A 22,044-nucleotide genomic window follows, 5' to 3' on the forward strand; every position below is an offset into this window, starting at 1 on the left:
GCCTCTCCTCGCCGCCGCCGCCCCGCCTCTCGCCGCCCGACTTGCCCGCCTCCCTCCGGGGATGGCGCCCCAATCGAAAATTTGACTTAAAAAAAAAAAATCTTTTGAATTTTTCCCACGGCACACCAGGCAACATCTTGCGGCACACTAGTGTGCCGCGGAACAGTGGTTGAAAAACACTGAAATAGGTACCACTCTGGCGGGAAGGTAAACGGCATTTCTGTGCACTGCTCTGGTTCGCCGGAAGTGGCATAGTTATGCTGGCCACATGACCTGGAAGCTGTACGCCGGCTCTCTCGGCCAGTAAAGCAAGATGAGCGTCGCAACCCCAGAGTCGGTCACGACTGGACCTAATGGTCTGGGGTCCCTTTACCTTTTACTGGCCCAAGAGCACCCAGTGCACTTCGTCATCGGGTGTGGATTTGAACCCTGGACTCCCAGGATCTAGTCAGGCAATATAACCACTGCACCACACTATCTGGAAAGATAGCCACGGGTAGGGTCAGTGGCGTAGCGTGGGGGGTGCAGGGGGGGCCGGCCGCACCGGGCGCAACATCTGGGGGTTAGGGGTAGGGGGCGCAAATCCACGGGTTAGGGGCGCAAATTACTTGCCTTGCCCCGGGTGCTGACAACCCACGCTACGCCACTGGGTAGGGTCCTTCAGAGTCCCCTTCTCCGTGTTAGAAGATCCCGTTCAGTCTTAGCCACACCCCTCACCCTCATTTTACAAGTTGGAGCCCTCTGCCCGCCCTATTTCTCTTTTGGCCCTTCTTCCCACGAGGCCTTGCAACGCTCCTTCCGCCATCGCGCGCGTATAGCGCCGCAAAGACCTCCTCAAGATGGCGCTTCACGAGCCCTCCTCTCTCCCACGCCAGAAGACTTCCCCCAGCCGGCTCATCTGCGCAGGCGTTAAAGTATCCCTAGCTGCATAGAGACCTCCTCAAGATGGCGCCACACGCATCCTCTTTAGTCAGCCCATCTGCGCCGGCGCCGAGCTCTCCCGGCGTGCACTGCGCTCCTTCCGTCGTCAGGCGGGCGGCTAGATTAGCTCCGTCGGCCGAGGAAGACGCTCGAGTGGCCAAGATGGCGGACGTACTGGACCTTCATGAGGCGGGCGGCGAGGACTTCGCCATGGACGAGGATGGCGACGGTAGGGAGAGGCGCGGGGGGGGGGCGGCGGCTGATGAACTCTGACTTTGCTCCTCCCCAGTATTATTAGTATTAACGGTTAATTTAATTCACTAGTCACAGCAGCCCTGTAAGGTAGGCCGGTGTGACCATTCCCTATATTGAGTAGAGGGTGGTGACGGTGGCGCTATCTTTTAGATGAGAAAGATGGAACGATTTATATACCGCTTAATCAAAATAAACAGCATCTTAAGATGTTGAAGGCTTGAGGTACCTATTTTTAGGACCCTCCTTGTTTCTGTAATTCCAATAACTGTTTTTAATACTGTGTTTTTGTTGCTGTAACCCGCTCTGGGACCTTGGGGTGAAGGGCGAGTGAATTAATAATAAAATACATGGTTGAGGCCCTAGAGAAGAAAGAAAGCGCTTAGAACAGCCCCACACTTTAGTCTACTATTATTACCCCTACTTTGCAAAAGGGTCTGTCGTGGGCTGTTCCCCCGCCCCTCAAGGCTGCACTGTATTGTTAGGAGACCTTCACAGCCCTGTATCCTTGTTTTGTAAAGGGGGAAAGCTGAGGACGAGGAATAACAGTCTTACCTAAGGCCAGTTAGTCAGCTTCGTTTCCAGCAGTAGCCAATGTGGTGCCTTCAAAGATGTTGTTGGACTGCAGCATCTGGAGGCCACACATGAACCTTTTGGGAAAGCTTTCCTTGCAGGGTGGCTTACAAGTAATAGACTAATTACAATAGAGAAAACACATGATTATAAACTTAAGAACATGCTAGCTACAATACAGTGGGTAACAGGTCCATGCTAAATATTAAAACAGTTATGCGATGCTTTCCCAATACATTCCTCTACTTCCTTCTGTGGGTTGACTCTGGTGTTGTTTTCTTCCCCAACCCCATTTCATTAGTTGTTTCCCATCTCAGTGGTTTAAGGCAGCCTTTGCTGACCTGGTGCCCTTCAACTACAACTCCCAGGCAACATGTGTACATAATGCCTTGGATAGGGCTTGAGAGCGCATGCAGTTAGAGACATGCCACCCATTTAGATAGTCACTTTGACCCAGCCTGTTTGATTTCTCTGCAGAAAGCATCCACAAACTGAAGGAAAAAGCGAAGAAGAGGAAAGGCAGAGGGTTTGGGTCAGGTAAGGTGGCTGCCTCATGTATGTTGCTTAGATGTGTGTGTTTATCTCAGAGGTTATGTTATTTGATTCTCTTCCTTTCCTTTGTCTGAAAAATATCAGTGGCAGTACAGTGGAACCTCATGTTATGTACCGTCCTCCTTACGAATGCTTCAGGTTACGAGCTCCGCTAACCCAGAAGTAGATGCTCCCGGTTGTGAACTTTGCCCCGGGATGCGAGCTTGGGTCGCGCGCCAGTGGCGTGGCAGCAGTAGGAGTTGCCATTAGCGAAAGCGCGCCTCATGTTAAGAACGGTTTCGGGTTACAAACGGACCTCTGGAATGAATTAAGTTTGTAACTGAGGTACCATTGTATTGCCAGTTGCTTTGAACTGCCGTTGGTTGCCACAGGGGGATCAGTGGGCTGCCAGTTATAGCTGGTCTTGCTGGGTAGCCAGATTTTGTTTTTGCCACCGCCCTTAGAGGAAAGGGCATGGTGGTGTTTCCAACCTCACATTGAGTTTTCTCCATCGCCCTGTATAATTGCCCTCGAAGCAGAAAGGGTGTGCTCAACACTCTCATGCTTAGTTTCCAACTTGCCAGAGTGAGAACACATTCATTGCTCCTGGACAGCTGCAACAGCCAGAAAAGGTGGACAGCCTTATGAGCAGGCTCTCAAGCTGTGGCTGTGAGGGGAAGTGGCTGCTTTCTGGGGGAGTTACTCTGTGGAGTGTTTGACCTCTGGGGGAAGCATTGGAAAGCACAGGGCTGTCATTTTGGAGGCACTCAGGGCCCCTTCCCTGAAGGAGTTTTATTAGGGAACATCATTGCAGGTGCTTCAGAGGGGATGTCTGTGCAGAGAAGAAGAAGAAGAAGAAGAGTTTGGATTTGATATCCCGCCTTTCACTCCCCTTCAGGAGTCTCAAAGCGGCTAACATTCTCCTTTCCCTTCCTCCCCCACAACAAACACTCTGTGAGGTGAGTGGGGCTGAGAGACTTCACAGAAGTGTGACTGGCCCAAGGTCACCCAGCAGCTGCATGTGGAGGAGCGGAGACGCGAACCCGGTTTCCCAGATTACGTGACTACCGCTCTTAACCACTTCACCACACTTTCTAGTTATTGGGACTGAGGATGTGAGATCTGGGTTGTGGTATCCCTGAGGGTGATGCCTGGGGAAATTAGTCCCTGCTGCTGATGTGTATTACATGCCATTAACCTAAAATAAGGGTGTGGGTGTGTTGGGAGGGTTCCACAGCACCATTAGTGCTTTCTAAATCTGGTTGCTTTGCTTTTTGTTTCTTTGTGTGTTGGTGCATATAATCAGAGGAGGGTTCCAGAGCCCGTGTCCGTGAGGATTACGACAGCGTGGAGCAAGATGGGGATGAGCCGGGTCCCCAGAGATGTGAGTACGTGTCCAGAGAGCATGTTCTCTCTCCCATGTCCCGCCCACCCTAATTGGCCAATGGTAACCTCTCTTTCCTTTGCATGAGGCAGCCCACGTTGAGATGTTGTTCCGCAGCTCATGACTCTTTTTTGTCCTGCTCTTTGTTGTTACAGCGGTGGAAGGCTGGATTCTCTTCGTCACAGGTGTCCATGAGGAGGCCACCGAGGAGGACATTCATGACAAGTTTGCAGAGTTTGGGGAAATCAAGAACCTCCACCTGAATCTTGACCGGCGGACAGGTTACCTGAAGGTACAGGGATGGCTGCTTTTGTGTTCTTTTCTGGAGATAGTCAAGTGCATTGCTATAACTACCAAAAGCCTCAGATCTGCTCCCTGTGACTGCAGGCACAGATAGGTTCTAGAAGCTGGGGGAGCGGGGGCTATCTGCAGGTTTCTCAAACGAGCCATGGGATCTGCACAAAAGGCATTGAAAGGAAAGCATAAGAAGAGGAGGTTGATTTTGTCAATATGTTGTTGCATTTTGTCAGCCTTATTTCTTGCCAGTCTGCTTGTCAGTGTTGAATCATGCTACAAATAAGGTGTCCTGGGATCAATCAGTTAGTCTGACCAGGGGAAGTTTGTTCAGACTGCAGCAGTGGAAGAGAAGGAAAGCAAGGACTCTCCATCAGTTCAACTGAGAGACCAGCAACTTTTGGCACCTAGTGCTCTTGAACTGTTTCCCATTCCATCCAATAGTTAAAATAACTATGACTAAGAATGTGAGCCTGAGTTTGCTTTTTTCCTTCTCCTTCCTGCTTTCTTTTCCTTCTGTGTTATGTCCTTTAGATTTGGCTGAAGAACAGTCTAGAAACCCTTCCAATAAATGTTTGAGTGAATTATGTTTCTTCCCCTGAACGTCCTCGTATTTTACAGGGCTACACCCTGGTAGAATATGAAACATACAAAGAAGCCCAGGCAGCCATGGAGGGACTGAATGGACAAGACCTTATGGGGCAGCCGATCAGCGTGGATTGGTGTTTTGTCAGGGGACCTCCGAAAGGGAAGCGAAGGTGAGATTTTCTCACTAAGAAGTGGGAGGAAATTGTACATTGTTTTCTCACAGTGAGCTAAAAGGTAGAGCAAACTACAGTGGTACCCCGCAAGACGAACGCCTCGCAAGACGGAAAACCCGCTAGACGAAAGGGTTTTCCGTTTTGGAGGCGCTTCGCAAAACGAATTTCCCTATGGGCTTGCTTCGCAAGACGACAGCCCATAGGGAAATCTCCGGGACAGCGGGGAAGCGCAGCGTGTCTTCCCCACTGTCCTCGGACCTCCTCCCACCGCCGGGCATCGGAACGAAGCTCCGATGCCGGGCGGGGGGGGGGGACGTCTCCTCCCGCCGCCGGGCATCGGAACGAAGCTCCGATGCCGGGCGGGGGGGGAACGTCTCCTCCCGCCGCCGGGCATCGGAAGGAAGCTCCGATGCCAGGCGGGGGGGGGAACGTCTCCTCCCGACGCCGGGCATCGGAACGAAGCTCCGATGCTGGGCGGGGGGGGGGAAACGTCTCCTCCCGCCGCCGGACATCGGAACGAAACTCCGATGCCGGGGGGGGGGGAAACGTCTCCTCCCGCCGCCCAGCATCGGATGGCTTTCCTGAAGACTTGGGGTGGGAGGAGGGTTTTCCTTCCCACCGCCAACATTCAGAATGCTGTTCTGAATGTTGGTGGTGGGGAGGAAAAACCCTCCTCCCACGCAAGCCCCGGGAACAGAGGGAAAGCGCTGCGCGCCTTCCCCTCTGTTCCCGTACCTGTCCTGAAGGCTTGCGGTGCGGAGAAAAGCCCTTCTCCGCACCGCCAGCCTGGCAAGCGGTTTCCCTAGGAACGCATTAATTGATTTTCAATGCATTCCTATGGGAAACCGTGCTTCGCAAGACGAAAAACTCGCAAGAAGAAAAAACTTGCGGAACGAATTAATTTCGTCTTGCGAGGCACCACTGTAATAACACTACAGCTCTTTTTCTGTCTTCTGTATATGTTAAAGCAGGAAAGCTAAGATGAATTTAATCAAAAGATCTGGCTGTTGTCTGGGCCCCGTTAACCTGTTTTTGCAAAACAATTTGAGCATCCCCTTTTCCCCTTTTCTAATTGTCCATAGTTTTGTATGTGTTCTGTTTTTTGTCTTCTCGATCTCTAAGACTCCCTGCCACTGTTCCCAATTTCAGAAAGGGAACTGAGTCAAGGCTGCACAGTGGACTGATTATGCACCACAATCATGAACTGAACCCAGGGCTAAGGCACTGACACTGATCGGGGGGGGCGGGGGGGCGTCTGTGTAATTGTATAAACAAGATTAAATTGCAAACATTTTTTGCTTTGGGGCTTGCCAAATTCTGGTCTTTTGCCAGCAGCAAGCTCTCTTCTTCAGCTACCACTTCCACACTGTGTTTAGAGTTGTCCTCCATTTGTGGCTTTGTGGCATGATAAATGGAGCGCAGTTCTCCAGCAGATACTTCATGAGCCTCATCCAGTCTTGTTAACTTCCTCAGCTTTTGCTTATGGAGAGAAACTCAGCATAATTTAATGGACCTCTTTGTCTCTTCTCTTTCCTCTCAGGGGTGGCCGTAGAAGGAGCAGGAGTCCTGACAGAAGGAGGCGCTAAAGGTGGGGAGGGAGGTTCTCCTTTTTGCGATGCTTATGATGTTAAGTCCTGGCGAACCAGAAGGAAATGCCCATCTGCACTAAGAGACCATATGCTTACATCTTTTTCTCTCCCCCCTCCCCTCCCGGTTAATTTTGTATTTACACAGTTTGACTATTTCTTAATTACTCTCAATCTGATGTCTCAGTTTACATGAGATTTCCTGTTATTGGTGTCCTTGGACATACGTCCTCCTGTGTCTTGGTACAAGTCATTGTGCTTTTTAGTCTTTGAGAAGGGACTGTCTGAAAGCAATGTTCAGAATAAAAAGATTATGGACTTTTTTAATATAAAACAATCCTTGTGTTTAACCTTTCTTCCTTTGCTTGGGGGATGTGTTCCAAGGTGGTGGGGTGGCTTCAGAGTGACTATAGCCTAGCACCTCCCCTTTGCTGAGCTGTTAGCCTCTTTTGTGGTTGGATTGTCAAGGGCATCCATAAAAATTCCCAAAACCTGTTTTTATCAGTCTGAAAAAGTTACTAGCCTTCTCACACTTGTCTACGTAAGTCCTTTGTGGCGCATCAAAGGCCCCAGGGAGGGGAAAAGCACTAGGGCTCCACATGTTTATGTTACGCAAGTTTGTGTAGATCTAGCAGGTTTTCATTTCTTTCCCGCCACTTTCCTGGTGCAATTTTTTAAAGCTTTTGGTTACAGAGCCAGAGAGAATGGGCTGGAACCAAGGGGGTAAGACTTCAAGACCCCCATGGCATTCTGCCTGCCCACCACACTTCATCCTGGCTGCCAGAACCAGGACAATATTTGTTCAAAACAAGGGTGAGCACAGTGTCCACAGCTGCCCTCATCTCATTTGTGCATTCATTTCTATTTATTTTATTACATTTTTATCTAACCTTTCCTCTAAGGAGCACAAGGTGGTATGTTTAGTTCTTCTGTTCCTCTTGTATCCTCTCAACAACCTAGTAAGGTAGTTTAGGCTGAGTGGCTAATCTAGTGAACTTCATAATTGAGTGAGGATTTGAACTCTGGTCTCCCAGGGCCTAGTCTGATGCCCTAAGCACAACACCACAGTGGTCCTCTTGTCATCTCATTCAAGGCAGAAAATCTGTCAGGGAAAAGATTCATCAGTCTAATTTGTGGAGCATTTTCTTTTTCTTCTGGCAGTCTCTTGAGCCTGCTGGTCCACTGGGAGAAAACCCTGAAAGCAGCCATAAAGTAATGCCTTTTCATTGTTGTCAACCAAAAACTGAAGAAGTGAGTGATTTTCCACAGCCCTCAGATTTACCTTCAGGCTGGGTACCAAGTGGGGAGAAGAAGACAGCGAAGAGAAGGACTAGGTATGAGGGGTAAAGCCTTGATTCTACAGTCGAAGAGTCATCGCTCCTGGGGCATAGATTTTCCAAGGGAGAATAGTCCTTGCTTCTCTTGCTTCCTACAGCCTTTGGTGCAGTGTAAGATCCCTGTCCACCAATCTTGGCTTTTAACAAAGACTTGAGCAACTCCCTTTCTGTTTCATTTTTTAGAACAACAGCACAATTCTTAGCTGGGGAGCGTTTTCATCACACGCATGCCTGCATCCTTTTCTCTCGCGTCACTCTGTGCCCCTGCCTTTTGTGTCAAACTTGAAAGCTCATTCTCTTGTGATTTCAGTCCCTAACAAAGGTATTGGTCTCTTGTTACTGCTAGACTTAACAGTCAGCAGATGGTATTCAGTGGTGTATCCCCTCTGATACCTGAGGTGGTACACAGCCTTATCCTCCAAGAGTGATTAGCTGTGATTCCTGCATTGCAGGGGATTGGACTAGATGACTCCTGGGATCCCTTTATGGTTTTATGGATAAGCTGTTGATGATCAGCTGCTTCAGTGAGGTGTCACAGGTAGCCTTTGGTCACTGGGTGGGGCTGTGGCTTTATTAGACCGAAACCATGCTCATTAGCAGGAAGGGATCTAGACATGTCTCCTGCTCCATGCTTGATTGAAGTCACAGCATCTCCTAAAAGACAGCTAGGATGAAGAAAGATCAGCCCGGTTCTAAATTGCTGGGAAGCAGATTTCAGGACACATGCAGCAGATGGTGAGAGGTGTTCAACAACGGCCAACGAAGGAGAGCTTTCCACTTCCCAAGGCAGCTTGTGCTATTGCCTGTTCCTGCAGCTGCCTGTGTCAGCAGAGCAAGAGCCAGCAGAGGACTTTGGGTGAGTTGCAGGCGGCTGGAGCCAGGATCCTGAAGGAGGAAGGGATGCAATCCTTAGAGCGGACGGGGCTGCAGGGAGAGAGGGCAGTAGAGGCTAGGATGCTGCGGGGGATTCAAGAACCCATGGAGGTTCTGAGGCAGCACAGCAGTGAGGAGGAGGGGGAGAGTAAAGAGAGGCAATAGTCTCAGCAAAGGGCAAAGCCTCCAGGCATTTTATTCCCAGGAGAAGCTGGAGGCAGGGGTGGACTTTGGTAATATGGCAAAATTGATGACAAAATTTGGTGCCTCCCACTACGTATTTCTTATTTTCATGCCCTCTCACCTTCCATTCTGCGGCCCCCTCAGCTCACCATCCTAAATCTGACATTTCTGGAGGTTAGCTATGCAGCTCAGTGTTAAGCTATGGGACTCCCACTGGTGTCAGGGATGGCCACCAACCTAGATGGCTCTGGAAGAGGTTTGGACAAATTCATGGAGGACAGGGCTATTGATGGCTACTTTAGCAGGGGAATCGCATCTGGCAGCCTTTGGTTTCAGATAGTACATGGGCAAAAGCCCAAGACACAAATTTTCATAGCCCTCTAGCAGCTATGGTGGCTCATGTACCAGAAGTAATGCATTTTGTGTTAACTCTGAAAGTGCATACTCACTTCTGACCAAACTAAGCCTCCTAGAGCACAATATAAATCGGGAGGCAAGTTAAATGCGCATAAGATGTGATTGTACCATATTACTATTCCTGGGCAACTGCCTTTTTCCATAGCTGTAACATTAAAAGAGAAATAAAGGACAAGAGAGAGGATGCCTCATTGAGAAAATATTCTGTATTTGTTGGTCAGAGATTCGGAGTGTTGACTATTGCCATGGAAGCTCCTCCAGAGCTCGAATTATGCTGCAACCAGCCACCAAGACAATTTGCCACCTGTAGCAAAGGACAAGATGTCGCCTACCTTCCCTGTGCAGAAGTTCACTGAGCTGACAGTTGTCTCTTACCCCGGTGCTTGTGACAAGATAGCACCCTCTACAGCAGGCTGGTTGGGACTGGCAGCTGCATTCCCCAACACCTCCGCCTCTGAATAACTGGCACATGAGGCAGCTGCATCACTTTGCCAAACAGTAGTGCCGGCCTTCCACCCAACTCCCAGCAGTGAAAGCAAATTCCAGCAAGTGAGGTAATGGACCATGTTTTATCTACGTGTTCAAATGAAGCTCTCCGCCATCTTCTTCCTCTTCAACCCCAGCTTTTTGACCCTCGCCAGCGCCGATTCCGGCTTGTGCTTCTTGGGCTCCCTCAGCTGCCTGGCAGCTCCCCCGCTGATGGTGGAAGCTCGGAAGGAGCCAGTGAGCACGGAAGCTCCCTCCATCTCCTTTTCCCTCCGAGGGCAGCAGCAGGCCTGCCCACTCTCTGTCCGGAAGTGCATAGCGAAGAAGCCGTAGATCAGGGGGTCAAGGCACGCGTTGAAGAGGCCAAAGAGGAAGAGAATGTGGCTGAGGGATGGGGGCACCTGCTCCCTGGTCAGCATCTCGGGGGAGAACCAGTACCACAGGCCGAGCAGGTAGTAAGGAGTCCAGCAGACGACGAAAGTCAGGACGATGACGGCAGACATCTTGAGGGTGCGCATGCGCACCCGAGGAATGTTGTTGTAGGAGCGGCGGAGGTGGAACTCCCTGGACTTTGGTGAAGCTGGAGGAGGAGTAAGACGTTGGTGAGAGGCAAAAAGTAAAGGGTCTGGGGGAATTGGGGAGTTGGAACATCCTGGCTGTGAGTCCTGCAAGACCTGCTCCCTTCCTTGCTGGCCTCCTTCCACCTTGCTAGGAGAGCAGGTCCCTGCCTGCCTGACTCCAGCTACAAATGTGGAGGCTGCCAAAGAACCAGAAACCATCTTAGATCAGGCATCCCCAATCTTTAGCCCTCCAGATGTTTTGGACTACAATTCCCATCATCCTTGACCACCGGTCCTGTTAGGGATCATGGGAGTTGTAGGCCAAAATATCTGGAGGGCTGCAGGTTGGGAATACCTGATCTTAGATGCCTCTGGGCTCTTGGGGTGTGGTATTGTTGAGGATATATATATATATATATATGCTTTCGTAGATTTTCACGGGTACAGGAATGCAGGTTTTGGTGTCTTCGGGTGTCTTCCCGTGTAAGAGTCGGGGTGTCTGTGCGACGTTTCGATGTTTCGATGTGCGATGTTTCGTATATATATATATATATACACACACACACATACACACACACACACATTTGGTTTTTCAAATTCTAATTTTACAGTCACACATCCAACTTACAACATAAAAACAAGATTCCAAGGAATCTCTTGGACTTCTCTCTTCCCCTTTGTGGGTCCTTTTGTTAGGCATTTCCTCCTGCATCTTTTATGATAATCCAAAATCTTTTACCTCTCCATTGTGTCCAAAATTCACCATTAAACTACAAGTGATATTCCAATCCTACTAACCACTTTAACCCTTTACAATGGTTTTTAAGGTAACTTATGAATTTCCCCCATTCCTTGTTAAAATTTCGCTCTTCCTGATTTCTGATTCTTCCGGTCATTTTGGCATAATCCATCAACGTGATCTCCCATTCTTCTCTAGTAGGGACTTTATCATCTCTCCATCTCTGGGCCCAGAGTTGTTGTGGGTTTTTTGTTGGGGTCACAATTGGAGATGCTTAATTGATACTAAGATTTGCACCTTTATTTTTAGAACATGGGGGGGCAGGTTGTTTGATTTTCTTGTGTATACTTTGATACAGTTTTATTTCTTGCTTATGACTGCTTCTGTTCTATTTTTTGTAACTGTATATCTTTCCGTGCTGTAAGCCGCCTTGAGCATGGTTTTAAATATGGAAAAGCGGCATACAAATAAACAGGGAGGAGAGGGCTTATCAATGGCTACTAGCCTTGATGTCTGTTCTCTACAGCCACCAATTGCAGGAGGGGAGGGTGCTGTGGTGCTCAGGTCCTGCTTTCTAGTTCCCCCAGGTTTCTGGTTGGCCCCTGTGGGAACAGGATGCTAGATTAGATGGGCAATTGGCCTGACCCAGCACGCTCTTCTTATGTTCTTATTAACAATTTTTATTAATTAATTAATTGAATTTGTGTACTGTCCTATACCCAGAGGTCTCAGAACAAAATCAAAACATAAAGCTACAAAATATATAATGAAAATAAAAACAACCCAATAACACCCCCACAAAAAACCCACATATTAAAAGGGCATAGGATGTCCATCAAATCAACCAAAGGCCTAGTTAAAAAGGAACACTTTTGTCTGGTGCAGGCATGGCCAAACTTGGCCCTCCAGCTGTTTTGGGACTACAACTCCCATCATCCCTAGCTAACAGGACCAATGGTCAGGGGTGATGGGAATTGTAGTCCCAAAACAGCTGGAGGGCCAAGTTTGGCCATGCCCGGTGCCTAAAGGTGTATAATGAAGATGCCAGGCAAACCTCCCTGGGGAGAGTGTTCCACAGACGGGGAGCCACTGCAGAGAAGGCCATCCTCCGGACCTCTCCAGAGCCACAGATCCTTAGACTTCAGTGCCCATCAATCCTGACCAAGGACAATGCTGAATGGGGCTGATGGGACAGCACCATCTTATTTATTAGACTTACTAGTCTTTTTTAAAAAACCAAAGCCAAAAGTAACGCTCCTTCGCCCACCCCTTCTGGGGAGGTACCAGGAGGATAGTTGGCGCACTGCAGGTTAACCTCACCGCAAGCTTTCTTCATCTTTCTTGAGATCTCCACGAAGATGCGGGCGTAGCAAAGGACCATGATTAGCAGTGGCAGGAGGAAGAGGCAGGAGAAAGTGAACATATTGTAAAGGGTCTCCTGCCAGTGAGCCTGGAAGCTCCCTACGGTGGCACATTGGATGAAGTAGGTGGGCTGAGACCGGCTGACAGTGTGGAAGACAAACACCTGGAGACAGGACGGGGGGGGGGGGAGAGAGAGAGAGAGAGAGAGAGAGAGAGAGAGAGAGAGATCCATCAGAGTGCTCAATTACCTAAAAAAAAATCCAGCAGGCATCTCAACGTAGTGGCTGCATTCACACAGCAGTTAATTCCATTTCCCCAACTGTTAATTCCCAGATTATATTTGGCTTTCACACAACTGTAAAAGCTACATCTGGAAAATTAACGGGATATATAGCACATGCTTAGCGTCCATTTCCGTTGGATTTGGTGGCAGGATGGAAAAATGCATTTACAGCCCCCCTTCACCCGGAAAGTCGTGGGAGCAAGGTGACAGAAACTGGGGCAGGATAACAGCATGTGGATCTTTCATGCTGTTTTTGTGGGGGAAGAGAAGCAGGCATTGCGGAAAGCGTAGGAGACTAGCGACGTCCAGTGTCACACGTCTGAAGGCACCCTGAGTTTGGCTCTATGATAATTCTTTATTGTCCCATTATCTGTGGGTTGTTTTTAGGCGCAAATAATTAATATATAATTCAGTGTCAATCCCCTCTTGGAGAAAAGCTATATACTTCCTTTTTATTTTAAAATCCGGAGAAAGTCATTTCAAATACAGTAGCATTGGACAACAGCCAGCATTGCACCAGTGATCATAAGATGAAACCTGCTGGATCAGGCCAAGAGCCCATCTAGTCTGCCATCTTGTCGTCACAGTGGCCAATGAGATCCCTGACCGCCAAGGTCTTCCCAACCTACCTCACAGGGTTGTTGTGGAGATTAAGCAAGAAGCAGGAAGAACTGAATTTGCCACCTTGAGCTCCTTGGAGAAAAGGATGTGATATAAATGCATATAATGCATATATATATATATATATATGTCAATAAAATAAATAGCACCTACCTGAGGTAACGCCAGAACCAAACTCAAGACCCAGGCTACAGACAACATGACCTTATTCTTCCTCTTGGCCTCACTGACGCTGAGCGGGTGCAAGATGGCTGCCCTGCGGTCCAGGCTGATCACCACAGTAACGAAGGCTGAGGCGTACATGGCCACAAGTTTGAGGAACATGAGAAACCGGCAAGCCAGGTCACCGGCATACCACTGGACAGTGACATTCCATGCTGCATCCAAAGGCATCACCACAAAGGTCACCAGGAGATCGGCAGCCGCCAAGTTCATGAGGAGAATGCGGAGGTGAGGCCTACGCTGGTACTTCTGGGTGACAGTCCAGAGCACAGCAATGTTGAAGCAGGCGGAAGAGAAGAAGAGGACCACCGTTATGGCAACGCGGACTTTGGCTGCAGTTGAGAAAGTGGGCAGTTGGAAGACCTCCTCTCCCAGAACACTGCTGTTGGTGGTCCCCCCATTGGACAAGAGCTCCTCTAGGCCGTTGGGTTTCCATTGACTTTGGTTGGACGTGGTGGGTAGTCCAGAACCCACCATCTTGCTGAGCTTCATCTGGGTGGTGGTGGTGTTCATTGGGCCAGTGTCAAGCTTTCCCGAGACTGAGACGGTGTCCTGCCCCAAACAGATACACGGATCCTAGTTGGATGTGGGGTTCCCAATCGTGCTGGGCCCCTACCAGTTCCCAGGGAAGCCCTTCTCTTCCAAGACTGAGGCAGATCTGGCAGGTATAGGGCATGGTTCCCTTGTTCAGACAGAGCTTGAGCTACCCAACTCTGCTCCAAATCAAATGGTGGCAAGGTGTCCTTTCTGTTGGATCAGCTGACCAGTTACACCTTGCTGCCAGGTGAGACCTCTCTGGGAGGTCCAGAATCCCTTGTCTTTGATCTTTGTATTTCCAGTCCCAAACACTCTATTAAATAGAAGAGATTTGTCTACTTAATGTAGTTCTAATGTTGTGGCCATGTCAGGAACACACAGTTCAGTCAGTGGCCAAGATGGTGCCTTTTCAAGGATTTCTCTGTGGTTTATCTGGCCAGCTTCCCTCCGGGGGAACAGTTCACAGCCCACACATTTCTTTTCTCTTCAGGGCAGTTTTAGTGCCTCTTAAAGCACTGAAGAAGGAGATCACAGCCCAAGGACCTGCAGTGGGGACAGAATACAGATCGGCTTAGTTCTATTTGCCATTTCTACCACTACCACCCTGCTCCCTCCTTCCAGGGGTATTTTAACATGTTGCCTAAAAATCAGTATCTGGTGGATTTAACTTTTATGTTTGCCGGGATTTTGACTTAAAACTTTAGGTCTTGAGGGACACATTTTTATAATAATCCTAATCATCTCTTGGGACAGCATCCAACAAATTGGGATTATTTTTGTTTTGTTTTGTTTAGAGAAAAGGCAAGTAAGAGGTGGCACGCTGGAAGTGTATAAATTTATTTGTTTCATAAATTTCTTTACCAACCTTCGCTGGAGGATCACAGGGAGGTATGCAATAGCAAAACACAAAAATATATAACATAGTAACAAACAAAACCCTCCACTGCATAGAATTGAAAATGATTCTTTTGGTGCCTAAGTTACTGTATATAACAAAGGCACCAAGCGAGCCTCCCAGGGAACAACATTCCATAAGCAGGGAGCCACTGCAGAAAAAGCCCGTCTTTGTGTTACCACCGTATGGACCTCATGTGGATGAGTCAAACGAAGAAGGGCCTCAGATGATCAATGCAGGGTCTGTGTCGGTTCATATGGGGAGAGGTGGTCCTTGAGGTATTGTGGTCCTGAGCCATTTAAGTCTTTATTAGGTTCAAAAGAGCACCTTGAATTGGGCCCGGAAACTAATTAGCAGCTAATGCAATCGGGTCAGGATCAGTGTAATATGCTCAAACGACAGGTTAGGCTGCCCCTCTCCAGGTAGGGGTACAGCTGGGTTGCCAGCCGAAGCTGATGGAAGGCGCTCCATGCCACTGAGACCACCTGACCTCAAGCAACAGCAAAGGATTCAGAAGGACCCACAAGCTGTGAACCTGCTTGTAACCCCATCAAAAGCAGGCAACCTCTCATCCATCTGGTCTAGGGAACTGCCCACTAACAGTGCCTCAGGCTTATCTGGACTGAGCTTCATTTTGTTGGCTCTCATCCAGTCCAGCACTTCCACTGCCTCACCTGCAGATGTAAAGGAAAAGCAGAGCTGTGTGCCATCACCATATTTCTGACAGCATGCTTCAGAATTCCAAAAGACCCCACTCAGCAGTTTCGGGTAGATGTTAAACAGCATGGGGGATAGAATGGAACCCTAAGGAACACCACATTGAAGGCTCCACTGGGCTAAAGAGCACTCCCCAAGCACCACCCTCGGGAAATGGCCATCCAAGTAGGACCAAATCACTGCCACCTATCCCCAAATCAATCGCTTCAGAAGGGTACCATGGTCGACGGTATTGAAAGCTGCAGAGAGGTCAAGGAAAATTAACAGGGACATATTTCCCCGTCTCTCTTCCGACAGATGGCATCGTACAAGGTGACCAAAGCAGTTCCCGTGCCAAAATGAGGCCTGATAAACCCCAACTGAAACAGATTTAGAAAATTGTTTTCCTCCCAGAGTGCCTGGACCTGCCATGGCATGGGATGGCGGAAGTGGACAGAGGAAAGTTTTGTGTCTCAGAACGCTAGAACTTGTGGACATCCCATGAAGCAGAACGCTGGAAGATTTGTGACAGGCAACAGAATACACTTCTTCATATGCAGTGCAATAGTTAAACTTTGGAACTCGCTGCCACAGGAGGCAGCAATTATTTTCTTACAAATTTTACAAAAAAAAATATTTATTACATTTTATGCCACGTCAGACTGTCGGTCTGTCTACCTCAGCACTGCCTACTCTGACTGGCAGCATCTCACTTGGTTTTCAGTCCGGGAGATGGCATTGGGAATTGAACCCGGGACCCTGTGCATGCAAAGCCTGGGAGAAGAAAGCCTGATGCCCTTGAGATCTGTTGCTAGGTTTCCTGGAAGGGTGCTTCCTTCCTACATTCAATAATCAGATACCTCTTTGTGTCTTCCCCAGTTCCTAAACTACCCATCCTGTTGAACGGAAAAATTAATAGACTCCCAATTAAAATGCAACGCCCATCCTTGAGGTTTTGTCGCAGACACTTCACCCTACCTGCCCACACTGGCGCTTATTTTTAGCTTAGCTGCTGTGGTTTCTAGCTAGCCAGCCACTGATTTATTGAGTGCAGCCAGAGGAACAATGGAGAGAAGCCTGAGATAAGAGGAACAAGACGGGCCCTGAGCTATTTCCAGCAGCTCCCAGTGGGTAGCCAAGCATGCAAAGGGGATACCTCTTTTCCTTCCCACCTGCCTCCTCCTTTGCCAGGAATGTTTCCTGAGAAGAGTTCCAGTGGCTGCGAATCCTCATCAAATGCTGGGCTGAAATGAGCAGGTGTTACAGGAATTCTAAGGTCTTATATATATAAAATAAATGTACAAGGCAAACACATAAGTATATAAACCACGTATCTGAAATAGTGCAGGAGAACAATTCTGAAGCCATTTTGACTCGCCCAAATTGACCTCAAATATTTTTCTGCAAGGTGGAAGGAAATGGGAAAAGCTTTCCAATTGTCTTAGGGGCTTACAACTCCCTGTAAATACAGTCTGGCAAGTATCTGTTAAGCTGAGCACACTATCGATATGCGTAATACCATGGCCATCAGATAAGGAATTATTTGGTATCCTGGCAGACAGGAGAGAAGCAACACACTCAAATTTCTACTGGGGACCACCTCTTTCTGTTATGTATGTATGATGTTTTTTGGGGGGGGTGGTCTTGAGCTACAGGGTAGGCAATTTCAAGAGTCTATATAAGAGCTTGCACACCAATGTTCGGGGTTCCTCTCCTCCCTTGCTGCATGGGGGACCCTGTTGCAACAGTTTAATAAAGATCATGCTTACTAGCTGCTTTGCTTCTCAATATTCTCTGGCTGGCCTCTGTTATTTTCTCCTACTGATAGAAAACATAAGGACTCTATACGGGCTCTTGGATACCCATAAGAGATAAAGGAGCAGTTTTTTCTTATAACAAAGGGAAGCGGGAAACCCTGCAAGAGGATACAGACACACCCTCCCTAATGCAGACATAGCTATGTTGCTCTGCTCACTTCAACCTCAAGGGAAAAAAAGATACTGAGAGATGGAACAGGTCCAGAAAAGGAAAACCAAAATTATCAAGGGAATAGAGAGAGACTCCTCAATGAAGAAAGGTTGCGGTTGTCTGAGACGTTTTAGTTTAGAGGAAATGGCATGGAGAAAGCGAAGAGAGATTTCCCCCCGCTCTCATAACACTAGATCTGAAAGGAAAGTCCTCCATGTGGCACATCGTTGAACTATGGAACTCCCTCCCACAGGATCCAGTAGTGGTCACCAGCTTAGATGTCTTTAAAAGAGGATGGGGACAGATTCAGGGAGGACAAGGCTACTGATGGCTACTAGCTATGATGGCTATGCTTTGCTGCCACGGTTGGAGGCAGTAACGCTTCTGGGTCCTGGTTCCTGGAAACCACAGGGAGGGAGATCTGTGCTCCAGTGCTCAGGTCCTGCTTGCAGCCCTCCCCCAGGGGTCTGGATGGCCACTGCAAGAACAGGATCCTGGACTAGATGGGCCTCATCCAGCAGGGCTCTTGTGAGTGCCTTGCAATCGCATTCATTGTTTCTCATAAAGCTTGGTTTCCGGGCCCTTGATCATCCTGGTCACCCTCCAACTTGTCAATATCCTCCATAAACTGTGGTGCCCACAGCTGGACTCAGGGTTCCATGCAGGGTTTGACCAAGGCAGAACAGAGTAGCACGATGACTTCCCTTGATCTGGATGCTGTTTTCCTGTTGATGCAGCCTAGAATGGCATTAGCTTGTTTTGCTGCTGCATCACATTGTTGACACATGTTAAGCTTGTGGTCTACTAAGACCTTTTAATGTGTTCTGCTGTAAGCCAGGGGTTCCCCATCCTCTATTTGTGCATCTGGTTCTTCCTGCCTATGTGTAGAACCTTACGTTTGTCCCTCACATCTCCAGGTAGGAAGGACCGCTGTCTGAGACTGGAAGCTGCTGCCAGTCAGTGTCAGGCATACTGAGGTGGATGGACCAAGAGTCTGACTCAGTTTAAGGCAGGTTTTATTGGAGGCAAATTTTCCCTGGTGGCAGATGACAGAACCACAAGACTGATGTAAAACACTCAGACAAGAGTTTTATTTCAGCCATACAAACACAAAACTTGTGGGTGTTCTCTTTCTGCAGGCAGTTGCAAACTGCAACTTCTCTCTTTATACACATCATCAGCTGTGCCTAATTAGCCTGGAAAACCACACCCAGAACTCATAGAAAATGTCCTTAAAGTTATCTGCACCCTTTTCCTGTTTCATGACGAATGATACCTAACAGGTTTCTATATTCCTAATAGCCCCAAAGGGGTGGTGCTGGTATGAAAAGATAATAGCTTGAACTTCCCAACACAACTTTCAGGCTCTCCTTGACTGCAGAGTATCCATTCTCTGTACCCAAACCATCTGATTTTTTTACTCCCCAACCTGCCCCCCTTTTTTTGTTTAATAGCTAACCTGACAAAGAATGCAGCAGCAGCGCTCAAAGGCCTGAACGTTACTTGGTCCCTTAATTATGTTTAGGGATGGTGGGGAATTGGGTTGGTTTCACATTTTAGTATGACCCTACCTGATTTGCACTTTCCAGAACAATGTGCAAATCCAGAACTCTGCTACCTTTCAACGCTTCACATTTCCTGAATTCTGCAATGTGGGTTTTTCAGCCAAAAAATATGGATATTAGGGCAATGCATACTTATGGTGAAGAGCAGGTCATGAATTTAATAGTGGCGGCAGTAATACTAGTGAAAATAGCATTATAATAATAGAAATTGCTTGCAAAAATGTTAAGAGAATTGTGCAACAAAAGCTGAGAGTAATTGAAATCCACAGATCTGGCCACCCTTAGTTCTGCTGTGCTCCTGCTGTTTTGATATGAATTGCAACAAGCATCCACCAATGTACATGGCACAGGGTTGTCCATTTTTTCACCCCCTCTAGGTAATGAAAAAGCTGAGTCAGCCCAAGCTCCCATGCCCACTAAAGGCCACCAGCCTTCAAAACTGTGGTGCCTCGGACCATCACCAAAGCATGTGCAGATTGCAGAATGTATTTTCACCTAGAAACAGGACCTAAGGGCAAAGTGCCTCTGAGCATGTGCAGAGAACTTGTTCTCTATTCAGGGAACCAGCTTTCTGGAATCTTTTCATCACAACGTCAGGATTCATTGTGATCTGTGGAGTGGAAAATGGGCAGTTTTGAGCTGGGCAAGCAGTTGCACCCTTGATTCTCAGACCACAATCTGATTTTTATAGGTGAAGAACTTGGAAGACCTCGGGGGCGGGGGACCCTTCAGTTAGGGATTCTTTAACTGTGATTCCTGCATTGCAGGGGGTTGGACTAGATGCCTCTTGGAGCCCCTTCCAGCTCTACGAGTCTCTGACCCAGGAGTGCCGAAAAGGTGGCAGGCAAGGGGCATTCCTTTGTGATAACAACCAAAACTATGCGAGGGAACTCCTAGGTGGCCATAATAACCCCTTTCACCAGTGCTTCGTACATCCGGTTGGAGCACTCACACTGAACTGGGGGAAAATGGGAGAGATGGACTGCGGGACCCCGGAACCCTCCCGGCAGTTGGGGTGCTCAAGAATTGCCCCAAGCCCCAGAAAAGCCATGCGACCATATGACCCATGCAGAGCCCTCCATGTGCGAGGTTTTCGAACCAAAAGTGACCCACACGTGGCCCACCAACATCCCTCCTGCCCATCTATGAGCTGTTTCCTCAGAAAGCCACCAGTGGGTCAGGTTATGCTCCCCCACCCCAATCTCTTTCCCTAGTGGGGTGCCCACAGCCACTGTCCCTGCCATCCCCATGGCTTTCCTCCAGATGGGACACTCGGCCTTACTCACCATCCTTTTGCTCTGCTCCTTCCGCAGTTCCATGGGCTGCTGTTGCTGCAGAGAAATGGGGAGGGGGGAGGAGAAGGGGAGGAGGAGGGAACCCTTCCAAGAACAAGGCAGGGGGGCTGCTGAGTTCCTCTCTATCCCCTTAGTTCCTCTGATGCCAGAGGTTTGCTTTGGGGGCTGCGTCGTGCGCCCGATGCCATTGCGGGATAGCAAGTGGCCGTGGTGGATTTCCAATGTTACAGCCTTGGTGGAGGTCACTGCAGAAGCAATGCTGCTTCCTTCAGTGTCCTCCTCTCTCTCCCTCTCCTCCCTCCTTCCCTCCCATCTCCACCTTTTCTATTTAAAGGTGCCACTTTCTTTTCTTTTCTCTGTCCCTCTCTAGCAACCCAGACACAGCGCAGATGGCCAGGAACCCAAGGGGGGGGGGAGGCTTTTCTCCCAGCCTCCTCTGTCTGTTCCCACTGGGTACCAGATGCCAGCTGATCACTTTAGGACACAGTGCAGAGAAAACTCTCTGCTTTGCAAAGGGCCTCTTAGCCTTCTCCGGCACGTTGTTTAAAAGCAAGAATTTGTTGCAGACAATGGCCAACCTCTAACTTTCTTCGGCATCCTGGGAACTGTTGAGCGACACCAGGGAAGCGCAGCGGGCAAAGGTCGTGAGCCGTGGGTCAGGGCTGATGTGACAGCTCGCATCTCATGGCAAATGCATTAAAGGCCGTCTTAGACGCTGGAGCAGCTGGCTTATTTTCAACCCTGAACTTGCTGGTCTCACATGGCGTCCCCTTTGGGCAGCCATGAGTATTGCTTCCATTGTGAAGCACTTGTTTCTATGTACAATATGGAGGTGCCGCAGCAGCAGCTGATCCTAAGCCTCTGTTGCCTTGTGGGACATATTCGGGAGAAGAAAAGGCTAAGGAGAAAAGCCTACACAAATCCAGAGCGGAATCCCTAAGGATGGTGTCCTGTACTCCTCCTTCCGGAGACTCTTGGTGCCAAACGTATACAGTGGTACCTCGGGTTACAGATGCTTCAGGTTACATACGCTTCAGGTTACAGACTCCGCTAACCCAGAAATAGTACCTCGGGTTAAGAACTTTGCTTCAGGATGAGAACAGAAACTGGGCGGCAGCAGCGGGAGGCCCCATTAGCTAAAGTGGTGTCTCAGGTTAAGAACAGTTTCAGGTTAAGAATGGACCTCCGGAACGAATTAAGTTCTTAACCCGAGGTACCACTGTATTGCTCTGCTTTCCTTTGGACCACATCAGCCAGGCCGAGGCAGGGGTGGGGGCCTTGTCATCTGGGCAGGGGCGTCTTACCCATAGAGGCTAGTGGTGCAGGGCGCCGGGGTGCTGGGCTCTCAGGGGCGCCAAGCCAAGAGTCCAGGGCCCGAGAGTTGAGTCTGGGGAAGAGCCCACCCATCGGTCGGAGGGCCACGGTGGGCTCTTCTGCGGGTGGCTCTGTGCCGCAAGCTCTGCCCTCCTGCGTGCATGGGACTGGGCAACCTGCAATCCTGTATCCAGTCAGGTTTAGGCGCTAGAGGAAGAGACAGGTCAGACAAGTTCTTTTGTTAAGGCAATGGCCTTAAACCAAGCAGCGAAGTATGGCCATTTGCAAGTCCAACGAGGCTGCCATAGAGACAAATGGGTGAAACTTTCCCCACCTCCCCTGGTTGGATGCTTGGGCATCGTAGGATGGAGAACGATAGACCAAGCAGA

At 48.9% G+C, this 22,044-nt stretch overlaps 2 protein-coding genes across 4 annotated transcripts; one reads left to right on the forward strand and one right to left on the reverse strand.

The window, feature by feature from the left end:
- The first annotated feature begins 992 nt into the window (after window positions 1-992).
- On the forward strand, window positions 993-6,628 carry RBM8A (RNA binding motif protein 8A). Its single transcript, XM_082204347.1, has 6 exons — window positions 993-1,150; window positions 2,224-2,283; window positions 3,584-3,661; window positions 3,817-3,953; window positions 4,577-4,713; window positions 6,257-6,628. The coding sequence occupies exons 1-6, from the start codon at window positions 1,084-1,086 to the stop codon at window positions 6,300-6,302; spliced, it is 525 nt and encodes a 174-aa protein (XP_082060473.1). The 5' UTR covers window positions 993-1,083; the 3' UTR covers window positions 6,303-6,628.
- A 2,672-nt stretch (window positions 6,629-9,300) lies between these two features.
- Window positions 9,301-21,251, reverse strand: LOC309521609 (gonadotropin-releasing hormone II receptor-like). Of its 3 annotated transcripts, XM_082204310.1 has the most exons (5): window positions 20,333-21,251; window positions 19,555-19,656; window positions 13,317-14,465; window positions 12,218-12,422; window positions 9,301-10,178 (listed from the first exon to the last, which is right to left on the reverse strand). In XM_082204310.1, the coding sequence occupies exons 3-5, from the start codon at window positions 13,896-13,898 to the stop codon at window positions 9,694-9,696; spliced, it is 1,272 nt and encodes a 423-aa protein (XP_082060436.1). In that variant the 5' UTR covers window positions 13,899-14,465; window positions 19,555-19,656; window positions 20,333-21,251; the 3' UTR covers window positions 9,301-9,693. The 3 variants fall into 3 exon arrangements, with proteins under 3 accessions (XP_082060436.1, XP_082060435.1, XP_082060437.1); XM_082204309.1 differs by lacking the exon at window positions 19,555-19,656; XM_082204311.1 differs by lacking the exons at window positions 19,555-19,656; window positions 20,333-21,251 and adding an exon at window positions 16,686-17,127.
- Window positions 21,252-22,044: the final 793 nt, after the last annotated feature.

This window comes from Podarcis vaucheri, assembly GCF_965113315.1.
Source record: "Podarcis vaucheri genome assembly, chromosome: 16".
NCBI lineage: Eukaryota > Metazoa > Chordata > Lepidosauria > Squamata > Lacertidae > Podarcis > Podarcis vaucheri.